At 37.5% G+C, this 13,299-nt stretch overlaps 1 protein-coding gene across 2 annotated transcripts in view; it reads right to left on the reverse strand.

The window, feature by feature from the left end:
• The window catches only part of mtus2a (microtubule associated tumor suppressor candidate 2a), a 38,355-nt gene that overhangs the window by 8,134 nt on the left and 16,922 nt on the right, over positions 1–13,299 (reverse strand). For both annotated transcript variants that reach the window (XM_042008530.1, XM_042008529.1), the window contains exons 5-6: positions 4,389–4,544; positions 74–172 (exon numbers count right to left, since the gene is read on the reverse strand). In XM_042008530.1, coding sequence (XP_041864464.1) covers positions 74–172; positions 4,389–4,544 — 255 coding nt within the window. The remainder of the gene's footprint in view (positions 1–73; positions 173–4,388; positions 4,545–13,299) is intronic.

The following is a 13,299-nucleotide window of genomic DNA, read 5'->3' on the forward strand; positions in this document are numbered from 1 at the left end:
CATTGTTCTTGGAGAAAGGTAGATAAAGAAACTGTCTTTCTATCGTTTTTTTTGGCAATGAGGAAAAACTCACCTGGAGACTGAGGTTTGGGAGTAACCACTGCCAGTCTTTTTGGGGAAGACGGGAGGGAGCGTGTAACCTCTGAACTCCGCTGAAACTCCTTCCTGCCAACTGTCGATAAACAAGATCAATTAATCAGTAAATGCTGATAATTTATTCAAAATCTTTCCAAATGCAATGCATTGCCAAAGAGTGCACTGATTCTTGGCTTTTCCCCCTGTTTTTGTTGGACTACAACCAGTAATTTTAATGGATGTATCTTTGAATTTAAGTTACTTGTAACTTGTTGGACTGAAATATCTTTTTATCATCCCTAAATCATGATGCGCAACTGCCACTTTCCTTTAGCAAGTGAATAACAAGGAGAAAGGATGGGATACCAAATAGCAAACACAAACTTTCAACACCTTAAGAACATCTTTCTCATAATAAAGCACAGTGTCAACATCATGCTGCAAACATGCCACAGTTGAATGGAGAATTGGATGATGAGGCAAATCTTCAAGAAAAACCTATATCAGTCATCCAGAGTTCACTTGCTAGCATGACATTAACTCTTAGCATACTGCTAAAGCAACACTGGAGTAATTTAGGAAGAAACATATAATGATTTAAATGGCCAAATCATAGCCCAGATCTCAATCCAAATGAGAATCTGTGTGATGACTTAAAGATTGCTGTTCACCAGAAAAGGAGTGGCTAGATGTGCCAAACATACAAACATAACCCAAGAGACTTGCCACTTTATTTGGCTAAAGGTTGCTCTTTTATTTCACAATTAAATATATTTTGTACTTGATAGGCATGTTGTGTTGATCAAAGGATAACAACTCCCTCACAAAAAAAAGAAAGAAAAAAAAAATCAAATTTAGATCCAACTTAATAAGACAAATAGAGAGGGGGTGGTGTTGGAAGGTACTGTGTGCTCACAAACATCAAACCAGCCATCATTCCCTGCCTCTTTCTTCTTCTTTCTATTTATTTGCAGATTTTTCCTCTCTTTTGACAATATTTTGCAATCTTTCTGCTACACTTATTCTTTCATCTCTTGCTACCACCCCCTGCTGTGTGTTATCACTATGCTCTTCAGGACCATCTGTCAAAGAGAAGCAGAGCATACAAGAAGAGACGCACCCATCACCTCCATGCTTTTTGTGACATTATACACTAGATAGTCATCGTGTTTAACAATCAGGAAATCTTATTTTAAATGCCCACTGTATGTTTACATGTGTTGTTCCGTGTTACATTACATCTGTTGCACAGTTGGTGGGGTTTGTTGGTGCAAAGCAAGTACCTCATTTGAAATATAGTCCTGCTAGGTGTGTTGCAGAGAAGCACGGAAACATGGGGAGGGTAAGCAATGCAAAGCAAAAAAGGTGATGCAGAAAGTAGGAAGAAAATAAGTTTCAAGAGGTTTGAAGCCTTGAAAATAAACTAATTAGACCTGTTATGAGAAAGAAGCCTCTCATCCTGAACAAATCCCCACATAACCCTGGAGAGATGCTTCAGGCCTGAAGATGCCATTTGTATGTGTTCTCTGTATGTGTGTTCTCTGTCAATGTTTTGGTGCCATCATGGAAAGCTGGCTCATGCAGTCAGTGTGCAAATAGTGTCAAATCACACCACTGTAGTGGAAACTCAGCAAGACTGCCTTGAATTAGTCTTTAAAACTGGATTAACTGTGGGCTTTTGAAAAAGGTTGCAGCATGGTATTATTACATTACAGCCTCCCAGTCCTCATTTTGGACTCAGCTTAAGCATGACTCAGCATTAATAAGAACTATACATTTGAGAAAAACTGCAAGTTTCTCTGATTTGGTCATTGTTTTTTACATATGGCTCATAATATGCAGATTTGAGGAAAAGGCTGCAGGCTTCTTTATGTGCAAAGACGTCACTATCAAAAATTGGTTTCTGTGGTTAGCACTGTAAATATCAGGCAATTGGTTGGAGATTTGAAGGACACTAAGGGGAAATGCTTCCTTCTGCTTATCAAAATAACTAGTTACTTGATAACCTATCAATTCTCCCTTTCTTTACCCTTGCAACAAAGAGTGCATGGAGAAAGGGGCTGTTCATTTGAGTATGTTAATCTAATCTTGGACCCATTGATCCTTTATCTGACTGAGGTTTGTGCAAGTGTACAGAGTGAAAATCTGCAGCCCCACCCATAGTTGAAAGACACTTTCCATGGGAGTGAAGTGAGACAAATATTTGAAATGGTGTCTTTTCTTCTCAGTCCTACCTTTCTGTCAGTTTCAAACCCATAATATACATTATACGCTCTAAATAATCACTTCTATACCACTTGATAATCCCTACAGAGTAATGACACCTTTTTTTCATCAGTGACAAGCAGCATCATGTAGTCACAGAAGAGCGGGATCATAAAGACATTTTGCTGCATGAAGCATTTCCATAATATTTATTCAGAAATGCTAAAAATATACACTCTAAACCAAGCCATTTTTTACACAAAATAGCTAGAGGAAATATGACTACAAATATATATTCTTTAGTGTAGCTGAGCAATGTATTCAGGTAATATGTGTGCCACCAGTCTACACTTTGATTTTGTAAAATAACCAGTGTTAAAATATTTAATATCAACAAAGCAAATTTACCTACAGGAAAATCAAAGAAATCTAAATTCTAATTACAATTGTAACAACAAGATTTAGAAAAAGTATACATGATAATACTGTAGCCCTTTTGTAAAGCAAACAGAACAAGTTTGGATGGATGCCTGTCTCCAGCCTGTTCTCACTCCGATGGTCTTATGCATGGCAGCGTTGTCAGGACCCATTCATGTCCCAATCAAGTAAGAGGAAAACCTTTGGCTACAGTGTTCCGAGTAAATAGATCAGTTTCTTTTGTTTTTGATTGTGAGTTTTTGATGTAGTTTCTGAGCCTCCATGTGAGATGCTAGGGTCAGTAAATGTATGTTTCTGTAAAGAAAAAAATGAGCAGAGCCACATCTTGATGCTCCAACTGCAGCATAATCTGTGAAAATGAGTGTGTGCACCCTGGTGTAACCCTGATCCTAACCATAACTCTGTGCCAAGTCAGAGCTGATAAACACCCAAATCATTGTGAAATCATTTAACACAGAATTGAATGTGTATTTCTGTGACATTATCTTATAATTTGTATTAACCTTGTCAATTTGTCTAACTAAACTAAACAATTCTTTCAGTCACCCCAAGTATTATTACATAAAACTGACCAAAGAGGAAAAGTATGAAAAAAAAAAGATATATAAAATTTAAATATTTATCCCAAGCTGGTCTTAAACTCAAAAGATGTGACTCAAAGTTCTGTGGTGTCCAGAAGTCAAATGATAAAATGTGTATCCGTCTAAAAAGTACGAACTCTACCAAGCTGCACAAGAAAAATCTAAACGTTTTCCTAGTATGAAAGAGGAGAGTGTGCATGACTTGCAGGATGATAGAGACTGTCTTCATCCATAATTTACAACACATTCAACATCAGCTCAGGGCAAACTGTGTGACAGAAACATTCTTACTGCCACTACACCATCTGCATCCCTGATACACGAGCAAAAAAGACTGTTTGGTGCCAACACTGATTTAGGTTCTATTTCACTGTCCAAAACACATTTTTACTCCTTCTACATTACAGAAAATATCGTGCATTTGCCCAGAAACTGTAAGAGTTGAAACTCATCCAATAAATGTGCCTGAGAGAAGTGTGATACTATAGGGCTGCTGTTAGCTGTATGTGTGAAAATACTACTGTGTGAGAAAAACCTCACGTTTTGGTGTAAATCATGTCAGGTGTGACCTAACAAGATCCTCATGGTAATATGTCACTGCTCTGAAGACTGAAAAACAAAACTAATATGAAAGCTTAATGTTGATGTTTGAATATTTTCTAGAAAAAAAAGGCAATCATCATGTGTGTTATGGTAAAAAGAAAAAAAAAAGGTCACAGTGAACACTTAAAATGCACTTCCACATGTGGATATCATAAACATGTGTGCGAAATGCTTGGGCATTTCCCAAATGTAACCCCAGAGAGCAGGATCAGATGTTTAGTTAGGTGCTCAGGAAGCAGTTAATAGTTGAAAAAAAAAAAAAAAAAAAGCCCAACAGTTAACGATACCATCACATTGTTCCAAGAGTGCCTCTCTTACTCTGAATCTTTCACTGTTTTGGGCACAATACTGTGTCTGTGATCATGTGACCCCTGCTTCTTCTGGAAATGCACTCCTCTTTCTATCTTAATATAATCTAAATTATATTGTTTCTGCACATGCTGAAATACAGTTTCAGTCAAATCTCTTTCTCAAACTTCCACTGACCTCCAGGGGAGCTCCTTGGCTGGGGAGGCAGGTAGCGGCGGGGCAGGGCCGGAGTGGAGGGAGGCTGGAGGCTGTTGCTGCGACATGTTTTCTGTGGATCTGTCGGCTGGCCTGTTGCAACTCTGTGAAGAGGAGGGTCCTCACTCACAACCAGACCTGAAAAACATAAAACTGAATTTTGACGTTTTTTTTTTCTCCAAGTTCCTCCCATCATAGCAGTCTTGAAATTAGTCATATAGTTTTCTTATCTGTGGTCCTCTCATTATCACATTTTTCTTTTTTTTTTTTCCCTACAGGTCTCGGTGGTCCTCTCTTATGTCTGAATTTGAGTTCACTCAACTGAGAAATAGTCTTGCTCCTGCTCTCAGTCTTCCTGTTAACTTGTTGTTAACACACACACACACACGCACTCACACACACATATACTGATTTTTACTCATGATTGTGTAAGTTCACTTCCACATGAGTACGTAGACTGGAAAAAACGCAAACATGCACTGATCATTGCTCATCCTGGGTTTAAGTACAGCTATCTAATCTATTAAATGACTAGTGGATAGTTTACACTCTCACACACTGCGTATGTCCTGTTCATCTCCCCATCACTGATCAATAGTGACACAACAGATTGCCTGTGTGTATGTGACAAACATGGTTGAGCAGTCTCATTTAAAGCTGCTTGAAAGAAACTCTGAGGCTGTGAATAAGGCATGTAACACAACAAGAAACCCCACTGGTATGAAGGCTTAAAAAAATGAAATGCTATAAAAATTGTCAAGTTTTTTTTTTGTCTAGATTGTGCCTTCTTGTTCAGAGGAGCATCTAACCAGGGCACAGATTGTTTTTTTGTTTTTTTTGTTAGTAATCCAACAATTCTACCTTCCTGTGCATACACAAATTATTACATGTATCAAATCTCATGTAAACATATATGTAACACACATTGAACATGATTGCTACTTCCCATATTTGCTGCATTGCAGTGGTAGAATGGATATAGTAGATTTAATAGTAATAAATATCTGAGGACCTAAGCCATTTTCGTTTGTGTGCAGGGTAGAATTGTTTTCACACATAAGAAGTGGCTGCAGTGGTTTGAGAAATTTAGGGGTGTTCAGTTTATAGTTTTAGTGATCCATTTTATCCCTTCAATTATCACGAGTAGTAAATTGTTAAGGCAAATCACTTAAAACTTATATTTATTGCCTAAACTTATAATTTAAGAGAAAACAAAACCCATTAGCACTACTATAGCCCCATAGCACTGATGTATGTAAATCCTAGAGCACTTCCACATGTTGATTACTGAGGCTATCTACAGTAGTTTGTCTTCATTAACATGCTAAAGATATGGGCGGTTTGTTCAGGCCAGATATTATCTTGGTCACAGCATTACTGATAAAGACTTCTGTAACTACAGCACTTTTCAGAATTGCATATATAGAAATTGTGTTAAATAAATAAAGTATTTTCTCATCAGAGAAGTGATGAAAAACCGACTGTTGCTTTATGATCTGACTTAACGCAGCTGGCTGGTTAGATGTGTTCATTTGCCAAAGGTCAAGAAAAGTCCCAGAGCACAGGGCAGAGAGACGGAGAGCACATGATGAGGTTGTGTTGTCAGAGAGACTAAACTGAGGAATGCTGTGAATTATAAGACAGAGAATGTAACTAACAGGCTCTGGGGGAAGGAGAGAACACATTTCATTATGACTAAAAGCTAGCTGATATGCATCTCTGATTGGCTAAATGCCTGCCTATGATAGAGGACAGACAAAAAAGGAAGGAAGAGGTTGGCTGAATAGAATGAAGAGGAACTATCAAAAGAAAAGAAAAAGCGCTGCAAAGACAAAGGATGGAGGCACAGTAGCGCTGGTGGGAAGTTCATCGTATTATGAAGGCAGATGAAAAATGCCGAAGATATTAAAAAGGGACCACGGAAAAGAGGAAACAACTGAGAACAAGAGAGAGGCATATTTTTTTTCTGCCTCAGCAGGTAGCCATTTTATTGGAGAAGCTTGCACCTCCAAGCAAAACTAATACTATTAGAATAACACAGGCTCTTATAACGGGGTCCTATCTCACTGGAGAGGAAGCAGATATTGAAGATAAAACTGTGCCATGTACAGGCTTAGTCTGCATTTGATGTTAAAAGTGGTATTGTGAGAGTAAAAATCAATAGAAAAATTTGAACCTGGAAGTCTTTTTTATATATATATAATTGTACATAAATCACTTTCTGCAGGTCTGCTAAACAAGAAAATTCACAATCAGCAAAAGAAAATTGCCCTGCTATCCTTACGGACCTGATAAAAATCCACCCAGGCTAAATTCAGCAAAAGCGACACACATCCAGGTGCACAAACATGCAACACACCTTCTGCTGAAGTGAAGCCACTGCACAGCTTGCAGTGCTGACATGCAAGCTGTGCAGAAAAAAAAAGAAAAACACACACATACAAAAAAAAAAAAAAAAAAAAAAAAAAAAAAAAATTTCCCTTTGGGTAATAAAATAAATATTTTAAATTACATTATGTGTGTAAACAAAAGAGAAAGGTTTGGGAAATTTGAGTTATAGCTGATAACGGTGTAGTTGCCTTAAACTTAAATGTGAAGGACTGGGGAAGTAATGTTGGACTTAATGTATTGCAGTGCTTTAAAAGTAGTTCTGAATAATCAAATCTGGTTGATCCTTTATTTATAGAAAAAATTATCATGGTGTGCTATCATGCAAGAAGCCTTTTATTGTAATATTGCTGCTAGTGAACCCAGTTATGTTGTATACTCTAATGGAAAAATGAGCATCATATTTTATGATATAACAATATCACACACCTGCAAGAGTTTTTGTTGGCTTCAGCTGTGTTGAGGGATTTTAAATATTTTTACACATATGATCAATTTAAAGAGTGATAATTTAAAGAGTGGTGAAGTCCATTTCCTTACCCTGTACACATTTACACAATGACAGATGTCAGCTCCATTTAGAATTGTTCATTACCAAAGACAGTGTGTGTAATTAACCTTGAAGACTGAATCCATCAGAGAGTCTTATTTGTTCTGCTTATTAGCTGCTGCTTCCTCTCATTTGTTTAAGGCTGATGTTGGAGCTGTCTGTCACTTTATAAAGTATAGACTACTAACTCACCTATAACTTTTACATGTTTTCTCTGTCAACATTATATTCACACATTATGTTGCATGCATTGTGTTTCAGGCTGTCAAGAGCCCTTTGGTCTGAACAGTAAACACTGAGCTGGAATGGGGTAAAATAATAGAAATTATGATATTTGTTTTAATTATTGTTACTTTGTTGTAACCACTTGCATGTTTTTTTCCTTTTTTTCTAGCTACTGATAAGCTAAAGCACTGAAATATAGGAAACACAATCTAAAAATGACACTTAAGTTACTTCATTAGGACCCATATGTCAAGAGATTAAAGGTTCTTTCCAAGTAAAGGAACATGAAATATATTTTTTATCTTGTGATCAAAGAAGGAGGGGTGCTTCATGAAGCACTTTTCAAAGCCTGTCAAATAAAAGTGTTTGGTAAGTGCCTGGAGAAAGTTAACTTCCCTGGAAAAAAAACAAAACAAAAACAAAAAGAACAATACTGCTGTAAGGCTATGGATATAAATACTCCTGTAATCACAGAGGCTGTCTTAGATCTTAATAAGTAAATGAGGAATGATTTAGGGCAAGAAGAAAATCTAAATCAGACAGTATTGAGGAAAATGTGCCTACATGTTCTGGGATTAACAGAAATGGCAGCATAGGACCTATGGAGAAGACCATCTGTTCTCAAAACTCTGAGAACCAGCCAGAATTATCCCTGCTGAAACAATTGAATTTGCAAACAGCTGAGTGAAAACTACAAGACTGTCTTTCAGTTTGTGGTCACAGTCCGCACAAAACCATCATCTCAACCAATGAGATAACTGCCTTTTGAAAGAGAAGTGAGTCAAGACATCCTGAACTCATTTTACAGTTGCAAGGTTGTTGTTGTCAGTTTTCAGAGATTTTTCTAACACAGCTGGAAAAATCTGCCAGATATTTTCACACAAACGCAGCTGGTAAATACAACAAAAAGATTATTCACAGAAGATTTTGGTACAGCATTAAGCAACCCCTTTAATTCTCTAGAAAGAACATAAAACATGCAGTTGATGTTTAGAAAAGGGAATAAATAAAAAGGTTTGGAAAAAAACACTTCAAACCTTTGATGTCATTCAGCCACCCGCTGAATAGCGCTGCCATGTAAATACTGTCGATTACCAAAAGAATGATATCAATATTTTCATTTTTCAGTATTATAGTATTAGACATGATCTCTCTTAACTGTGGCATGAAAAGGATATTTACCAATGTAATTTCCTTGCTTGGAAAAAGACAACCAAACCATGAACTGAACCAAAGTGGAAAATATGTGAGAGATAACCTTTATGGTAAATGTGAAAAGAATTAAACTAAATATTGGTCTGAGAATAAAAGAAGTAAAAGCCTGCTGCTTACATGCCACAGAAGGTCATGATTTATTGGGAAGACAGTATTGAAAGAAGAATGAAAAACACAGATTCTGTCTCCTGGATAAGCAGAAAATTTAGAAAAATCAGTGTAAAAATATTAGGAAAGACAAAGAGCAAGGGAAAGCTTTGCATGATTATTTTCTCCTCTGTACTCTAAAGTTTATCTATTATTGATCCACCAGCTATTTGCCAGTATGGACCATCAGTTAAGCTCATGAACTCTGATTAACAGTGAGTCTGCTGAAAAACACAGAGTGGTTATCAGTTAATGAACGGGCCCACTGAGCCCATCCTCTTCTGCCTCAGCTCCGTTGCTTCAAGTATCCTCCGTCTTTCTCTCATCAGCCACAGAATGGCAGCCATATTTAAACCAGTCTGCTGCTGGTGTGTGTTTGTGTGTGTACAGTACATACATGCGTAACTGCGTGTACACATGCAGAAACCATCTGTTCACAGTGAGCTGGCATGAGTCACAGACCAGATCTGAGCCTTGCATGGCATCTGGGGTATGACACCCACTCTCCTCTCTGCATCGATGCCTCTCTTTCTGCTCAATTTTCTCCCCCCTTTGCATTCTTTCTTCCTGCTTGTTGTTCTTTTTGACTCATTGGATTAACTTTTACAGCTGCATTTCCTTTCAGCTTTTTTTTTCCTCTGCAGCTGTCTGCTCATTTCTCCCTTTCATTCAATTTATATTTTCTATTACTGTATTATTACCCCCCCCCCCCCAAAAAAAAAAAGAAAAAAAAAAAAAGGACAGGAAAGGGTGATAACACTCAGTTTGTTTTGACACTTGAGTTTCCATCATGGAGTCTGTATGGCTTAAAGGCACAGGCTTCATCAACCTCCATCTGCTGGATTCTCCTCGCAGCTATGTTTATCATTCACAGTGAAATTATCAAAGCACCTCCATCTGCAAGAATGCTCCTTCTCAAACACACACACACACGCACTCACACATTAATATCCTGCGTAACCTTATGAGGTGTCAAGAACTGGGCTAAGGTGTGAATTTAGTTAATGGGTAATCAATTACAGTAACCTAAAGCCTTGCAGTTGCTTAAATTATACACTCAGACTTTCAGGCATTTTATATGCAAATAGGCGATAAAAACCAATCAAGGTCAAGTGAAAGGTTTGGAACAGCATCGCCTGGCTTACCTTCATTTGTAGGTCATGCATTTTCCTACTGTTCACAAAAAAGGATGCTACCCTGTCATTCAAGTAATATTGGTTTTACTGTTATCCCAGTTTTGTAAACAATGTAAAAATCTCATTTCCATCCTTTCATTACTCAAATGCATGGTTAGTTGTGTGTAGGGGTTTAAGATGCTAAAGAAAAACAACTTATAAGAAATGAATGTGCAGGTCTTCTCTGCACTCTTGAAATTATTCTTAAGAGATACAGAATATACACTAAATGTGACTCTGTAGTGTATACCCTGTATATAATTGTTAAGATTAAATTAATTATTACATATAGGATAATCCCGTGTTACCCTGACATGTGCAATTTTGAACTGTCGGGGAAAGCTGGAGTTTTCAGATAAAACACCCAAACCTCACACAGAGAACTCATCATATTTATCCAAAATCAGGCTTCTTGTATCTTCTCTACTCCATCCTCTTTCTTCTGAATTGTTCACAGCTAAATATTTTGAATGATGTCTCAAACTGCACTCAGAGTTTTAGAGGGATGAGGAGAGAGGAGGCTTGCCAAAGGAGCTATAAGCGAGATTACACCAGTGTGCTCTTGGCAGGAGGTTTTTCACCCCCCCTTATGTTTGAATGCCCCATGTCTTAATGTTTAATGTTAATCTTACACTGTAAATTTAATTTCCCTCTTAAAAGTGTTTGTATATAGCAAAGTCTGCTGTTAATTCCTGTAGATGAATTTGTTTAAAAGTGCTGTTACATTTTCCTTCTCATTGCTGTGTACAGCATGACACAGCATGGTATTATTACAATGGAATTCTGTGCAGATTTTACAGTAAATTTACATCAGACTTGCAGTGTGTTTTCACAGGGAATACTTTTTACTCTCCCCCTGCCCCCTTTCTTGCCTTTTTAAAGACACACACACAATGCATATGTGCACACACATAACCCACTGTTCATAGCAGGTTGATGTAAAAACACAAGGGATTTTTTTCTAACCCACTTTCCTGGAGCCTTGCAATTGTTTTCTCCTCTTCCATACTCCTTAATGATTTCTTCTGTCTCCTTTTGCTTGTTGATCAATAGGAAAAATAAGCAACTGAGCATGGCCAGTCTTCTCTGTGCGTGTAGGGGCAGTGGGATACTGATGCTCCCCTGACATCCTGTATAGACAGATATGTGAAGACTCATAAGCCACTCTGTGTTCTGGTGGAGTTTGGTGCATAGTGAGAGGATGCAAAGCCAGCCGAATGGAGGAGGAAGATGGGGATTCACGAAGAAGCATCACAGTCATGCAATGTATACAGAACCTTTGGCTACATTAAATTTCTTTATTTACCACCCTAATGACTGATATTTCTGGGAACAGTCTCAACAGCCTAATGTAGAACAACTTAATCCAAGTCCAGGAAAGATGAGAGCTAATCTTACTTAAAAAACTCTCAGAGACAGAGCTTAGACAAAAAGACATCAGACAGCCCTGTGTTTGAAGCTCATCAAGTGCTAACAGCAGGAGAGAAAAGCTGCAGTCAAGCCCACTTTAGACTGAGTTCAAACACCTCACAGGTAAAGGTCACAAGTAGCACACAGACTCAAAATCAGAGGTAACTGTTCCTGCCCAATCCCCTTGCCTCTTTTCTATTTTGACACACACAATAAGCACAACGAAATGAACATCAAAGTCTCTCAATATTTTGCCTCTCATGTCTATCTTCTTTGATCCTGTTTTGGTCTCTATGAGCTTCAGCAGTTCAGCACCAGGGAAAAGAACATTCTGCTGCAGGCATCACTTTGAAAACTTCTAGTCCTCTGTTCTCTGCTGGCAGGTATTTGTGTACTCAGTAAGTTTGTGTCTATGTGTGTTTACAGGTATACAGGTGTGATATTTAGGATGTGGTAAACAAAAAAAGAGTTTTGAGCTACAGGTTGTACATTGGCTAAAAATCCAGAGTCTTTTAAATGTAATGATTAAAAAAAAGAAGAAGAAAAAAAACTGAAAACAGGAACATTTATAAGCATTATAAGTACTTTATGTGGCTACTGGTAAAAACTAAGACTGCAACCAAGAGGTATTTTATTAAACATAAGTTTCCAACCTTATTCTGTGCTTCTGACTCACTGACAGATTTTCATTATCTGCATTCCTGTTGTATTTCTGGAGTGTCTAATGACTCAGAAACCACACTTCATTTCTTTTTTCCCCCAGCCCAGAGCATCCAATGTGAGCTGTCAGTCCACATGTTGGTCATTTTTGAACATGCACCACAGCTGATTCAGCAAAGAAAGACATTATCGCAGGAAGCGAATGAAAGAAAGAGTAACAGTGACAGACCAAGTGTCAACATGCTGAGTTTTACTGGTTAGAGAGCTCAGAAAAGAAACAGAAGGCAAGATTGATGACAAATTAGCCCTTGTTAGGAGATGCCAAAGTTCAGCAGTGTTGCTTAAAAACCATTCTGCTTTTTTTTTTTTTTTTTTGGATAATTAATTATTTTGGGCACATGAAGCCAAAAAATTGTGATATTTATATAAAAAAAAGTATCATAACTCCAGACTGAAACTCAATATTTCTTGTGGTGTCCAATCTGTTAAAAATATTCCATTTCATATCACAGAAGATGGAAAACAATTATTTATTTGTAAATGTTGTCCTCTTGAGTTTAAGGTTAAAACATGATCTATGCAACTGCTTTATGTTCAAAATAACTGGAAGTTGACTTGTGCTGTCAGTTGAAGCACTATTTTCTGATTTAAGCTTTTAAACATTTTATATAATCTTCTGTCCAAATATGGAAAAATCTGTGTTTAAACCTGATGCGAATTTGATTAACTTTAAATAATAATATATATTTGCACTATGTCTTTCTTCGACATATCATCCTTCTTTCTTGAGCAGATTCCTCTGTTCCACCACTTCACACATCTGAAATACTGTCGCCCCGACAACACCACACAGTTTGCATTTATTTCCAACCAATAAGAGACAAATTAGAAAGATGAAAAAATGAGGGATGAAGGAAAAGACTGATGACATAACAAGGGGGCCTGATGTGCGTGAGCTGAGAGTGGAGGTGCTTACGTCAACTGTAACTGGGAGAGCGAGAGCGAGCATTTTCTATGTAGGTCACATTAAATACACATGCAGCTACCACAAAATTCAGCCAACTAGTTGAGCAGCCTGTCAAGCTGTGCTGAAATCACAACTGTGAGGTCTTCCAGTTTCCCA

This window comes from Melanotaenia boesemani, chromosome 15 (genome assembly GCF_017639745.1).
Source record: "Melanotaenia boesemani isolate fMelBoe1 chromosome 15, fMelBoe1.pri, whole genome shotgun sequence".
NCBI lineage: Eukaryota > Metazoa > Chordata > Actinopteri > Atheriniformes > Melanotaeniidae > Melanotaenia > Melanotaenia boesemani.